Source organism: Clarias gariepinus, chromosome 25 (assembly GCF_024256425.1).
Source record: "Clarias gariepinus isolate MV-2021 ecotype Netherlands chromosome 25, CGAR_prim_01v2, whole genome shotgun sequence".
Taxonomy (NCBI): domain Eukaryota; kingdom Metazoa; phylum Chordata; class Actinopteri; order Siluriformes; family Clariidae; genus Clarias; species Clarias gariepinus.
The window spans coordinates 6262140-6277529 of NC_071124.1; the positions used below are offsets into that span (position 1 = coordinate 6262140).

General features: G+C 39.4%; 1 protein-coding gene across 1 annotated transcript in view; it reads left to right on the forward strand.

Moving 5' to 3' along the window:
* cux1b (cut-like homeobox 1b) overlaps window positions 1-12766 on the forward strand; it is a 162346-nt gene extending 149580 nt beyond the window's left edge. Inside the window, exons 15-23 of the mRNA XM_053487087.1 lie at window positions 5258-5394; window positions 5498-5564; window positions 5694-5806; window positions 6648-6764; window positions 6960-7043; window positions 7127-7183; window positions 7556-7636; window positions 9965-10029; window positions 11826-12766. Of these exons, the coding sequence (XP_053343062.1) occupies window positions 5258-5394; window positions 5498-5564; window positions 5694-5806; window positions 6648-6764; window positions 6960-7043; window positions 7127-7183; window positions 7556-7636; window positions 9965-10029; window positions 11826-11886 (782 nt within the window). The 3' untranslated portion in view covers window positions 11887-12766. The remainder of the gene's footprint in view (window positions 1-5257; window positions 5395-5497; window positions 5565-5693; window positions 5807-6647; window positions 6765-6959; window positions 7044-7126; window positions 7184-7555; window positions 7637-9964; window positions 10030-11825) is intronic.
* The last annotated feature ends 2624 nt before the right edge of the window (window positions 12767-15390 follow it).

Consider the following 15390-nt stretch of genomic DNA (forward strand, 5'->3'; position numbering starts at 1 on the left):
CACACTGAGGAGCTTTTCAATAATCCAAGGAAGTTCTTTCATTGTGTAAAGAACGCCAGCTCTCAGCGTGTGGATCAGACGCTTGCAAAAAAAAATATTAAAATGCGCTACTGCTTATTTTTTATCAGGGCATTTCATTCTTTTGAAGTCGTTTATTAAGTTTTAAACTTTCAAAGAGAGGCACGTACTCAGATTTAATTAGAAATTGCGATATATTCATTTATAAAAAGGGAGGCATCGATGCTTTTGTGGTTTGTTTTTCAGATGAAGATCGTGCATGTAAGCGCTGGTACAGAAATTATCACCAAATTAGCACCATGCCAATACTTTTTTCTTTTCAAAAAACTTTTTGGTGAAGGAGAGCGTAAAAAGTGGGCGGAGCCAGATACGATAGACCCTCCTGCGATTGGAGGAGCGAGGCTATGCTGCATCAGGGTCTCGGTGCTCGCTGAACTGAGCCGCTAATCAGCAGTTTCCTCGCACGCAATCCGCGGCACCACGAGCTCATTTTTACGCACCTTACCTTCTCTATATAATAAAAAGACACTTAAACCCGATCAACTTTATAGCTTTATCAAGTTGTTGGTTTAGCTACTTTTGCAGATTGGTGTTAAAGTTCGTTAAAGCAACAACATCAAATCGTTGAACATCGAATCGCTTCATTCACGAGCGCAAATTACACATGCACGATGTCACTACAGTACTGTACCGATGCATCCCTATTTTTATAACAACGCACCGATTTTATTTTCAAAATTAGGAACCTAAAACGAGCTGTCGTGCAAATTCTGCCCCTAAGAAACAAGCTGAGAAACAAGGCATCCGCGACATTCGAAAGTATCCACGCGCCTGGTGCATGCCTACTCGAGTTTTTCCCGAATTTTAGCTCCGCCCATCGCTTTCATCGTCTCGTTGGCCTCCAGAGCGAATAGTGAATTTCTTACGAGCGCATTTTATGAATTCAAGAATGAACTGTTATTTTTCTACCGAAATAAATCAGAGATTCTATACACCACCATGCAAAGGTTGTACAGATTTTACCGAGACATATCGTACCGTGTGTCGAGCTGTTCTTGTTGGTGCTCTTGTCGTGTGGGTTTGTTTTTATTTTAAAAGATTTTTTTTTTTGTAGCGGAAGTGCACGTGACAACACTGGCTTCTTTATCAGGACAAACGAGCCTCCGTTGTTTTTGTACTCGATATGAAGTGGATTCTTCAGAACTGAACGGAATCACTGGGACGCGAAGACACGCCGAGTCGTGTAACTGGTCAGAGTTTTACGTTTATGGATTGTTTTAAGTTATAACGTTCATTTGAAGCATTAGAAACGATTCACTTACACCTTTTTATTTTTATTTTTTCGTAATATGAATAAGCTTTAGGACTAACGTGTCAATTTATTACGTCATGACTATGTCTATTATCCCAAATCATAAAGTGTAGAGGATGCACATGCTTTTTTTTTTTTTTAAGAGGGGGGGAACAAAACTATTAATTTGCTATAACTTTGAAAAAATAGCGCGCTAGTTTAGAGTTCCCTCGGATCATGTGGGTTGGTGGGAATTGTAGTCTTTGCTGCTAACTGGATTCATGATATTTTTCATCCACGAGTCGTTTATGAAATTGTACGCAGGCGTGAAACTTCGTTCTCGCGCCATCGGTCATCATGTTTGATCCGGGTTACAAAAGCATTTTGTAAGAAGTTGTTTCAGAGATTACAGTTAGTCATTTGTATTAAATTAAAAAAAAAAATGACGTAGAGAGACGTAAAAAAAAAAAAATTAAAATAATAATAATAAAACCTAACTCTACTTATCGGCCATTTTGTGGCTCGTCACCTTTGATCACTTTACTACTTCAAGCCACCCTGCCAGATTTCTAGTGGTTTTTCTAAAGGACGGTTTTTCAGCTGAAGCTTTGGAAAGCTGGGACACTACTTCTTTATTATCAGGGGTGGGATTATATCAGGACTGACATAAAAAAACAAGCAAACGAAGAAAAAAAAAAGTGGAGGGCGGGGGATTTGGGGCCACACCCACACCCAGCCTTAAAGTGCCAGAGGCCCCAAAGCCCCCTCGGATATTAGTTACGGGGATTTTTGTTTTTATTTTGTCCATCAGCGTTTGATAAGCACTCACTACGAACGGGTTTATGACACGGTCCCCCCCCCCAAAAAAAAACATTAAAAATCATTTTTAAAAAAAAACAAAAAAAAACATGACTGCTTACTTTTTATGTATAGTATCTGTAATGAGATGTACAAACTTTATCAGATCATGATATGGAGAAGATTTTTGAGAAATTTTTAGAAGGTTGGACAACTTTTCGTTTTTTTTTTTTTTTTTTCGTGTGTGTGTGAGACAGATACGCATACGGATACGGATCATGCCAAATACTAAGATTATGTCAGACGTTCCCTGAGACTCTGTTGAGGTCTGTGTGTCTCGACGTAGGATGTGTATATACTTCTTTGTGTTTGTTCTTTTCTTTTTTTGCCATTTTACTTTCCCTTTCACACTATTGACCTGTCTCAGCTCTTAACTTTCGCTTCATCGAATTGCGACTTCACATTGAAGTTTTGAGACGCCGACGTTTCTCGGCGTTCTTTCTCACTCAATCATAAATAGACATCCGTAATTCTAAGGTTTGTATCGCAGGTGCGATTTGTTAGTCTGGCTCCAGTTTGGGTGCACACACACACACACACACACACACAAATACACACACGCACACACATACTGTACATGGTTGCCCCAAACTCACGAGTCAGCACTAGGCGTTAGGTCATGTGTGTGTGTGTGTGTGGAGCGTTCCAGACGCTCGCTGACTTTCAGTTTTGCTCTTATACAAGTGTTTAAGTGTTTTGTTCCTCATGCTTTCCACTAGTTACGGTGCCATAGACCCGGAATAGACTGATTCTGCGAAGCAATCCCGTCATACCTCTGAACGTAGACCCCGCTGAATCACCACTTTCCCCCTGACTTTATCGTGACACTTCAAAAGAATACGCGATCTTCCCGAACTCCACCCGTGTGTTTCAGTGTGACCTCGTCACTTCGGTCTGCATGAGCGTTTTTGAAACTTGTACTGCCTTTCTCCTCTCTTCGCTCATCTCCCAGCCTCGCCTCGGGTTAGGTCCGGGATTTGATTTCACCTTCTTTTATTTTCTGACCTTTTGTTGGAGATTTATTTTTTTCCCGTATTTTTTTTTTTTTTTTTTTAGTGTGTTATGTAGTCTGTTCTCAGCACTGTAAGACAGTCCCTTATACAATATGGAGAAGCAATATCACTGTAAGAAATCTTCACAATGTATTATTATTGTTATTATGATTATTATTATTCACTAGCACCCTAGGTGTGATAATTGAAGTAAATATCTTTTATACAAACACACATGGCTTGTGGTCCGTCTTTTTTATTATTTATTTTTTTCTTTCCCTTTCTCTGATGCACACTTTTTCACGATTTCTGGTGGCTATGGAACATGGAAACGGTGTCTAAATATTGGAACGTTAAAAATACAAGGGTATATTACATCACTTTCAATATTTTAATGCTATGGATATGATTTTGCTTTCCTCTTCTAAAAAACAATCTGTACAGTAGGTAGTTACGTTTACATGGACGATATTTCTTTAATCTGATTGAAGTTATTCCGATTAGAGATTCCAACTTTACTCTTTAGTTGGGTGATGATCCGACAAAACGTGCGTTTATTCTTTGCTTGCTGTGAAACATTTAATCTGCCGGAAATAAAAGAAAAAGTAGTATTTTCCTTTAACTTGGAAAAGGTTATGTTAGTCTTCCTGTCTTTTCCCATAAATCTCGCCTTTTGCATTACGATCATTAAGAAGATCATCTGTAATTGGTTAGATTCTTTACTGTATATAAAATGTGAGCCAATTAGCGCTCCTTCCTTAGCCAGAGACCATTTTGATCAAAGTAATGACTGGACATATAGAGTCATTTCTTACCAAGTTCACTGATCAGGAATAGAAGCAAAAATTTATACATCACCTAATATTACCCTGCATATGGGGTAAAAAAAAAAAAAAGCGCAGCAGTATATATATCGAACTAAAACGATCAGATCAAATGAAACAGTATACACTACCCGCTTCATTCAAATTGAAAATCCGCTCTGGTCTAGCTGGATCCGATCAGACTGAGGTGTTTACTTTCTGATTGGGCAGTTATTCAGATTATTAGTGGAATATTAGCATCCATGTAAACGCACTAAGTGTTACAGATTTAACAGTCTTATACATGTATGAGGTAATGTTGAGGAATCTAAAGTGAATAGTCGTGTAGAGTGTGACTTGTTTAAAAAGCAAAATATGGAGCCCAAATTCTGGGTTTTACGAAAATGAAAAACTAGAATATTTTTAGTGAAACGGTGTAAAAGCTGGGTACAGTATAATAATCTCCTTCCTTGAACGTTATGTTTAATAATTTAGGGTAAAATATGCAACTGGCTCATTGCAAATGCTCTCAGTACTCGGTAGTTTTGCACTGCGAGAAACAAAAGGTTCACCAACGAAAAGTTCACAAAGCGTTTCATGACGGATTTATTCCAACTTTTCAAAAATCAGATGCAACATTTACACGTACAATAATAGTCTGTTTTTTGTTGTTGCTGTTGTTTTATTTCTAAGATCCATTTAAATAGGTCTTTGTTAAGATTTGATCCAAATGCTAAGTCAAATTCAGTAATAAGTGCCTTACGGTACAATTCCGGCCGTGGTTTTCATCGCCGTAACGGAATGAAAAGGTCATGGACTCTCTGACTCCACTTAACAGATTACAATGTTGGTTTTATTTTCTGCTGTTACTGCTTTCCCCTACAAGTGCAATCAATAAAACACTTTTTTTTTTTAGAGGCTGAGAGACCTCATGTATTCCTCATGAAACACCTTGCTGTGTATGTGGTACTAAAAAAGTGATTGAACTGTACTAATAAAAGCAAGAAACTCATAACACAAAGTTCATAATGAATAATGCTTGGTGTCTCTTTGGGTAATATCTGCACAGCGAAACCTGTTCCATCTCTTTTTCCCCCTCCAAGTGTTTGTAGAATCAATCATTTAAAATAGATCCTCACTACAGGTGAGTGGTACACAGGACGTATTCGTTGCTTAAAGAGTGTATAATTATATTGCTTTGATGAATTTTATGTGTCTGACTGTTATATTCATTGCTGTGATAATGTAATAGATGCACCATGATGTGTGTGTGTGTGGGGGGGGGTGTGTGACAGGACGCTACACCGCGCTTCAGGTGGAGTTTGCAGCTGCAGTGAAGACCAGTGCCGAGCAGAAGGAGCTCATCTTTAAACTGGAGCATGACCTGAGCACCATCCAGGCCATGTCCTCCCTGGCTCGACCTGATGCGGAGGTACACCACACAGTCAGCTCAGAGGGAGACAGTAGTGACGCGAGATGTAAGAAGGTATTAGAAAGTGGTGATGTTGCTGAAGCCTGTGATTTGTGTCCACTAGGGGGCAGACCTAAGTGGTATGGAACGAATCCCTGAGCCTATTAAAGAGGCCACGGCTCTGTTCACAGGTAAAGCACACAAACTACATACTCTGCAGCACATGGACTGCAAGCAGTCTGAACAATCTGTTTGTGTGTGTGTGTGTGTGTGTGTGTGTGTGTGTGTGTGTGTGTGTGTGTGTGTGTGTGTGTGTGTAGGAGTTATCAGCTCTTCTCAGGCTGAGCTTCCCCAGGGTCAGATGGATTCTCTGCTGTCCATCATCTCTAGCCAGAGAGAGAGATTCCGAGCTCGAAACCAGGAACTGGAGGCTGTAAGTGCCCTTACACTCATGCACTTATTACTCGAGTCCACTTGTGCCCTCATTCCTCTGGTCTACTTGTGCGCTCATTCCTCTGGTCCACTTGTGCCCTCATTCCTCTGGTCCACTTGTGCCCTCATTCCTCTGGTCCACTTGTGCCCTCATTCCTCTGGTCCACTTGTGCCCTCATTCCCCGGGTCCACGTGTGCCCTTATTTAAGTCCACTTAAACCTTATTTCTTAAATCCATCCATTTTACCCTTATTCCTCGAGTCCATGAGTGCCCTTTTTCCTCGAGTTCAAGTGCGCCCTCATTCCTTGAGCCCACGTGCGAGCGCCCCGGTTCCTCGAGCCCACGTGCAAGGGCCCCGGTTCCTCGAGCCCACGTGCGAGCGCCCCGGTTCCTCGAGCCCACGTGCGAGCGCCCCGGTTCCTCGAGCCCACGTGCGAGGGCCCCGGTTCCTCGAGCCCACGTGCGAGCGCCCCGGTTCCTCGAGCCCACGTGCGAGCGCCCCGGTTCCTCGAGCCCACGTGCGAGCGCCCTGGGTCAGGTTCACTTTAACCTCAAATCAATCCACATGTCCCCTTATTTCTCACATCTTCTAGACTTCTACAGAACTGATATCCTTCTAATCCGATAAAACAGTCCACACTCACTCACTCACTCTGTCTTTTTTACTCTTTTGATCTTGTTGTTGTCTCTCTATCTAAGCTGTACGTCTGTCATTGCATTCTGTTCTATCTGCATCTGTTGGTGTCTATCTTCCTCCTATCGATTAGTCACCTTCTGTTCTGTCTGTACATGTTAATGTGTGTATCTTAAACTCCATATCTCACTTACCTCTGTCTCTCAGGAGAGTCGCTCTCTGAACCAGACCCTACAGGCTCTCCAGTCGGAGCTGGACAGTCTGCGTGCTGACAACATCAAACTGTACGAGAAGATCAAGTTCCTGCAGAGTTACCCAACCAGAGTAAGTCTGCAGACCTTCAGCTCTGACATCTCATTAAATCCTGTGGAAACACTTGCATTGCATTATTATTTTAAAAGAAACCTTTGGAGAACTTTAAAGGAATGATGTGCTGCATATGTGAAATTACCATGTACCATCCAGTACAGACATATGCCTGTGGTCAAGTTTTATTGTGAATCGTGTCTGTATATGTAGAGCGGAGGCAGTGATGACACCATGATGCGCTACTCCTCGCAGTATGAGGAGAGGCTCGACCCTTTTGCCTCCTTCAGCAAGAAGGTGAGAAGAGACTGATGTTTATACCTGACATCGTTTTGCCACCATATGATCTTTAATCATCTTGTCAATATTTTTATCCTTAGGAGCGCCAGAGACGATACCTGAGCCTCAGCCCATGGGACAAGGCTACCCTCAGCTTGGTGTGTCTTACACAAACACTAGCTAGAAACCCACACACATCACCCAGCATAGGAAGGGGTTTTCAAGTCTGTTGTTGTTTTAAACTTCAATATGGGTGGATTGGGTGGCTGAAATCTGTTAACTCTTATTACAGTATGAAGGCAATCTGATGGAAAGTCCATGAATGTAAATTGCGAAGTTTGGTCAAGCATTTTTGTTCATTCTTCAAGCAAACAAAGCTTAGATTCGATCTTTTTCATCAGGAAAGCTCTTTAACCAATTAGTACATTGTTATACCCCTATAAATACACACTACTGTATGTTTGATGTACCATGCATAGAGTATATACAGTAAATAAACATGCCTGATTTCTCATGTATCTGTATTTCAGGGTCGTGTCATTTTGTCCAACAAGATGGCCAGAACAATTGCTTTCTTCTACACTCTCTTCCTCCATTGCCTGGTGTTTCTGGTAAAGACCTACACATACAGTACACTTCGCTCACTTTCCTTCATCCATCAACTGGAACTACATATCACATACTGCGAATATCGAAAACGCAGCTACAGATACAAATGAATCATATTTAGGAAGGGCCGGTGCCACCCTGTGGCCCCCGTTTAGAACCACCCCTGCCTAGCTACGAGCGAGCGCTTTTAACTTTGATCCATTTAAATAATGATGTATCATTTGTGCACCGAACAGTAACAGGTTTACCTTTAAAATATCCATAATTGATATTTTTACCTCATTGTTCTCGTCTATGAGATGTTTATTAGAGTAGACAAACAGTTAGCGCTGTTAAGTCGGATAATAATTCTGAGGTGAATCAACTAACCATAAACATGAGCTGATTTTAGATTTAGAGGGAAAGAAAAGGTGTGGACCATGATTAGAGCAAAATTATAGGATTAGTAGAAGCTACCTCCTGTGAGGACCTTGTTCTACCCTGTTGACATCTTTTGAAAACGTTTAAACCAAGTAAATCCAAATTTAACTTTAAAGTTCTTAGAAAAAGGAACATCTTAAATATAATAAAAATAACTAAAATTTATGCTCGCCATCATTATAGCCATTGGAGCCGATACGGTGTTCAAAAACAGAAAAAGAAAAAAAGCTTCTACAGTTACTTTAACGTTTCATCTCAACAAGTTAAAGTATCTTTCATCCAGTCATACTTATCCACAGGCTCTTCATATGAGATTATAACAGAAAATATACAGTATATAGATTTTTAAAGTTTAAGTTAAAATTTGTAGATACTGTTTACTATATTCAAGATATTTTTGCTTGCTAAGATTAAAGTGTAGCTAACATTAGGTAGAAAGAAGCACAGCTAGTAAGCAGCTGACATTTCTATGTACTGTATCTTTGATTGGGTTTTAGATTTAGTTTCTTTAGTTCCCCCCTCAAAATATGAGAAATAAAAAAAAGACATTTCAGAATGTTAGGTTTTATCTTTTCCTGCCTCCCATAGCGAAGAAAATCCAAGATGAGATCTCATGTTAATCTCTCCTTTGTCTTCTAGACAGAAATGAGCTGTCTTTTGAGACTTGAATGAGATTTGGGTGTTTTCTGCATCTTCTTAAAGGTGTCTCAATGTGGCTCATTGCCTTTAAATCTCAGAGATAGTTTACATTTGTCTTGTGTGCAACTCACATATGCAGGAATGAGTAATCTTTGAGACTTGAATGAGATTTTAGCCGTTTTCTCGATCTTCTCAAATGTGGCTCATTACCTCAAAATCTCAGAGATAGTTCATATTTGTCTTGTGTTTCCCCAAAGCAGTGTTTCCCACACATAAAGTGTATACAGTAACTGTAAACTGTGCATTTGGGTTTTCTGATATGTTCTGATATGCTCCTTTTAAAAAAAATTGCTTAGTTATGTGTGTAAAGTTAGTTAAAATAAAATAAAATTGTGTTTTTTATATTAAGAATATATCCTGCTGAAAAAATGTCACTCTATATTGCACAATCCTGACTCATTTCCAGTACAGTATATTTATTAAAACATGGCTGAAAATGCTTCTGGTTTAAAGAAAAAAAAGAGAGACAAAGTCGAGCTTGTAATGAGCAACAACATTTTGCTTTTTGTCCTACCTACAGTACTACTAGCAATCTTTGCTAGCTTGCTAATCATTACTGAATGAAACTGTAACTCTGCTTCTTTAGAAATAAACTTTACACACTTTCAACTCTAATATAAGGTGAATACCAAGCACCACAGCTATGTCTGCTATGTCTAGATGGACAGTATACTGTAAAATATTATACTTTTAAAGAAGATGCTGGTGTTCAACTGCCTAGCATTAGAAGCTAGAAAGCAGCACAGCTGGTGTTACATTTGCTAGCAAGATAGCTGTCTTTCTTTTTCTTTTTTTTTTCTTCTTTTTTTTTTTTACTTGGGCAAATTTTCCCCTTCCTGTTAGGATTTGTAAGAAATAACAGATTTTCAAAAAGGTAGTGTTTAGCTCTTCCTCCTACAAAATGTGCCTCCTGATCCTAGATTTAGCAATTTTTGCTATCTTGCTAATCCCTTCTGAATGGATTTGGGGTCGCACAGAGTTTATAACACATTTTTAACACACTTTCTGTTCTAATATAAAGTTAATATCTAGCTGGAGCAGTCTTATTTAAAAAAAAAAAAAATTATTCTTGCTAAACTGCTTTAATTGCTATATTTGTATTTTGTTAAAAGGAAAATTCAGACTTTCTAAAACAGATCTTTTTCTGATCAACTTTCTGTAACAAATGGCTGTTAAATCTGTTAACCTTATAAATGATATGTTTGTTTTAGGTACTCTATAAAACAGCCTGGAGTGAGAGCATTGGCCGTGACTGTGCTGCGTACTGTGCTAAGAAGTGAGTGTTTCCTCACACACTGGCCATAATATGTACATTGTTGTTGTTGTTTTTTAACCAGTAATTTACTAGGGGTCGTTCAATAGAGAATTAGTTTTTATAGTACAGTATACCCAACCCATGATCAGACTGCCTGCTTCTTGTCTGAAACACTTGCCCTCCAGGAACTCCTTTAATGGCCCAAACATGTGGAAACATGAGGTCAGGACTATGGTCTAGGTCTCATCATCCGTACTGTGTTCCAAGTCTTCTGTAAATGTCAATCGATATTACGCTTTCATCCACCAGGAAATATGGCAAAATTTGCCAAAATGATTATACCTAATGGAACCCATATGAGTACCATTAGGACCATACAAGGATGTATATACACTCGCCTAAAGGATTATTAGGAACACCAGACTAATATGGTGTTTGACCCCCTTTCGCCTTCAGAACTGCCTTAATTCTACGTGGCACTGATTCAACAAGGTGCTGAAAGCATTCTATAGAAATGTTGTCCCATATTGATAGGATAGCATCTTGCAGTTGATGGAGATTTGTGGGATGCACATCCAGGGCACGAAGCTCCCGTTCCACCACATCCCAAAGATGCTCTATTGGGTTGAGATCTGGTGACTGTGGGGGCCATTTTAGTACAGTGGACTCATTGTCATGTTCAAGAAACCAATTTGAAATGATTTGAGCTTTGTGACGCAGTGCATTATCCTACTGGAAGTAGCCATCAGAGGATGGGTACATGGTGGTCAAAAAGGGATGGACATGGTCAGAAACAATGCTCAGGTAGCCCGTGGCATTTAAGCGATGCCCAATTGGCACTAAGGGGCCTAAAGTGTGCCAAGAAAACATCCCCCACACCATTACACCACCACCACCAGCCTGCATAGGGGTAACAAGGCATGATGGATCCATGTTCTTATTCTGTTTACGCCAAATTCTGACTCTACCATTTGAATGTCTCAACAGAAATCGAGACTCGTCAGACCAGGCAACATTTTTTCAGTCTTTAACTGTCCAAATTTTGGTGAGCTCGTGCAAATTGTAGCCTCTTTTACCTATTTGTAGTGGAGATGAGTGGTACCCGGTGGGGTCTTCTGGTGTTGTAGCCCATCCGCCTTAAGGTTGTGCGTGTTGTGGCTTCACAAATCCTTTGCCGCATACCTTGGTTGTAACGAGTGGTTATTTCAGTCAAAGTTGCTCTTTTATCAGCTTGAATCAGTCGGCCCATTCTCCTCTGATCTCTAGCATCAACAAGGCATTTTCGCCCACAGGACTGCCGCATACTGGATGTTTTTCCCTTTTCACAGCATTCTTTGTAAACCCTAGAAATGGTTGTGCGTGAAAATCCCAGTAACTGAGCAGATTGTGAAATACTCAGACCGGCCCGTCTGGCACCAACAACCATGCCACGCTCGAAACTGTTTTTTTTTCCATTCTGACATTCAGTTTGGAGTTCAGGAGACTGTCTTGACCAGGACCACACCCCTAAATGCATTGAAGCATCTGCCATGTGATTGGTTGATTAGATAATTACATTAATGAGAAATTGAACAGGTGTTCCTAATATTCCTTTAGGTGAGTGTTGTTGTTGTATTTGGGAGAAAATGCCAAGTGGTCATATGAGGGCATTCTGTTCTCAAGAGATTAATGTGTATTGAGGTTTGACATGAAATTTGAGATCTAAACATTATAAAAAAAAATTTTAAAAAATTTTGCTCAAATTTTCATTACAAACCTTTTAGTGTTTTATATTATCACATGTATGTATCTCTCTTTCTTTATTGTCCACCTTACAGGTACTCAGACCATCTGCACCGTTTCCATGAGAACGGCGACAATGCTGATATGTGGCAATGAAGCAGCGTGACAGTAAAAGTTGATGGTCTTCATGTTTTCTCTGCTCTTTCGCTTCACCTATAACTTAGAATTAGTCCCTTATATCTCAAAAAAAAAATGCTTTAAAGAGTAGGTTTGCATTGTCAGCCACTAGAGGGCGCACATGGTTTAAAGACTCCAAAATTCATAATGACTATATATAGATCAGAGTTCAGATTACTATTAAGGATCATTTCTGTGCATGCTCGCTGATTCATAAATCTATTTTAAAAAATAATAACAAATAACCACACATATAATTCTGCTGTGTTTTACAGTGGGGACCGGTTTATGTCTGAATTATTCTGCTTCTTTCTTTTTCTTTTTGAATTACATAAAATGATTAGTAGTTGATAAAATAAGACAGTTTTTAATTTTAGTTGAATTCATATATTACTTTATCTTTAAAACTTTAAACAATATAATATGCTTTAATTGTGGGTGTTTTTTTCCGCTCTTCTTTTGAATCCTAAATCATTTCCATCAGTGACAGGGTATCGGGGTTACTGTGCTATCTATTTAAATTCTATGCAGATGATAAATTCGTAGAAGTGAGTAAATATGTTAAGGTTGTGGAAAGTTAAACCTAAAGACTAAAGGTTTGTTAAGGTTTTGTTTAAACTGGGTTCCGTTGATGTTGCGCTATTAAGACGGTGGTGTTTACAGGGCGAGGATAGCTTGCTGGCTGTAGATCCTCTGCTCTTGTGTTTTTAACACAACATGTCATGTCATGTTATAATCGAAACTGTGCAACACAGATGGGAGCATCCTCTACGTCCTGTTAGCACTGTGTTTAATTAGCATGTCTCTGTGTTTCTCTCACTCCCTTTTAGTATCCTAATAAAACTGTGAGCATCTACAATGGGTCGATTGTGCTTATTTATGTTGTTGATGTTTTTTTTAATACTTTGCATTTATTAAAATTAAGAAGCTATAAACCTATTAAATATCTTGCTTTAAAGCTTGTATTTTTGTATTGTGATCAACATGAAAACATTAGAAATAAAGGGTGCAACATGGACAATTAGATTTATACTTAATATGAGGTTATGAGATGTTTTAAAGTGATAAAGGATAATATTCAAGAAATATTTTTACCTTGAAATGGGTAACAGTTGTTTCGAACAGAATAGGAGGACTAATGTGTTTTAACAGAAAAATTAACTAGGGAAGCCCAAGGCCTTTGGAACATACAGTAGGACTCTTTGTGTGCCATTTACAGACCTGTCAAAAAGTATCCTTAAAGTTTTAGAGTAGCCTAGTCAAAGTTCAGACTTAAATCTAATTAAAGATGCTCAAAGAGCCAAAACTCTTCCACAGTGCCAGTGATCGCAAAAACTTGTTTGCAGGTCTGGATAGCCTTTTTCCCCCTAATAAATGAAATCAACATTTAAAAACTGCATTTTGTATTACTTTAAGTTATCTTTAAAATGTCTCAGTTTATTTGATGATCTGAATCATGCAAGTGTGACAAAAAAACAGCAGTAATGAAATACTTTTTTCACGGCACTGTAAATCTGGGGATCATAGAACCATGGGAACGTACAGTAGGAACTGTACACTCCGTTTAACATCACTTTTCAGTCGATGTGAGGTTGCCGTCACTTACGGTCCTCAAGAATCTGTTCCTCATAAACTCCTAGGTGGTCAAATTGACTTTTGGTACCTTCAGTCAGTTTGGTAATAGACAGTTGTGCTGATTTATTCAGCAGAAAACATCATCAGACCAAAAAGAGAAAGAGGAGAAGCTGAAGAGAATTAGCTCGAGTCCTCTCTTGAACCTACATGGCTATAAACCTAGTGTTTACTAACGCTTTCCATCGCTGAAAAGTGCCTCGTCCTCCTCATGAGCTGCATTAAAAATGTTCCAAATATGGATGGTTTGACATCTGTGCATCGTGAGAAGCCCTTTGAAATCACATTCTGCTTTACTCCAGATGTTTAATGCAGCTCCTAATGCCTCTATTGCTATCATTAATATCCAACATATAAAAGGATTAAAATGCTTAAAGCTACCAGATGTTGGATTACAAGATTAAACAGGTAATCAGTTAATAATCAGAAATAATGTGATTGGAAAAAATGTAATGGATGTGATCAGAGATCATTTACTGAAGTTACATTGTATAAAATCAACATTACAAATCACAGCATTGATGAATAGAAAAAATCAAGAGCGTTTTCACACACACAATGTTTCTGTTTATTCATTTATTTATCTTTTATGCCGCTCATCCCATACAGGGTTTGCATGGGGCCTGGAGCCTATCCCAGGAGACTTTGGGTACACCCTGGCCATGGTGCCAGTCTATTGCAGGACACACAAACACATTATGGGCTTTTTGGGAATGCCAATCAGCCTAATGTGCATGTCTTTGGACTGTGAGAGGAAACCATCGTTCCTGGAACAGAAGCTCCACACACGCAGACAGGAATCGAACCCTGGATCCTGGAGGTGCAAGGCCACAGCGGTAACCACTACACCATCATACCACCCAATATTTTTGTGCTGATCGGAACTAAAAGGCATAAAGATCATGCCTCATGTGGTCTGATGAGTCCAGACTGACCCTGTTCCAAAGCGATGGGCGTGTCAGGGTAAGGAGGGAAGCACATTAAGCATAGTGCCCACTATACAAGCCTCTAGGGACAGTGTTAGCAATAAAATAAAGTCAGCTGGTGACCTGAATGTAGTGAATGACCAGGTTATCACATCAATGAGGTTTCTTTCCTAATGGCATGGGTACTGTATATTCCAGGACCTCCAGGATTGTGGAAGTGTTGTTCTGGGAGCATGAGGAATCATTTTCAGGCATGAACTGGGCACCACTTTGTGTGCAGGATATTAGAATGTGTGCGACATACTGTATAGTACGTATTCCTGATGATGTGATTTTTTTAGGATGGAGATGTTTAGGAGTAAGTAGGATCGAGTGTTAATAGTGATAGCAGGAGTTCATTTGTTTCTATGGATGTTCAACATTAAAAGGGGATCAAATGTATGGTGCATTATTTAAAAATGTTACAATGGTATGTATAAGGAATAGAAATCTTTTAATAAGATTATTTTTATTTGGGATTGTAGGAGTAACATTTCCTATAACGGCACATCCTATTGTTATTCATGCCTTACTTAGAAGTCTTATAGGAACGGCCAACCTGACTAGTCCTTGTGTTAAACCAATGTGTTTATCTGATCGGTGACGTCTATAAGCTGTGGTATTATGCAGTTCAATCCAATGAAGAGCAAAATATGGCGTTGTTTATTACAGAATGTCAGTTTGAATCATTAAAATGAGTTATTACTATCTCGCGGTGTGTTGTGCGCACTGTTGGTGACATTAGCTCAGGGATAAAAAGGCAGCGTGTCCTTTCCAGCGTTGCGGTGCCGCGCTAGGCGGGGGGCCTGTAACAGCGGGAGCTCTCCGGACTCGGCTGAATAATTCATGTAGTCGCCTTTTAATGCGTACCGTCATCCTGAGCTTT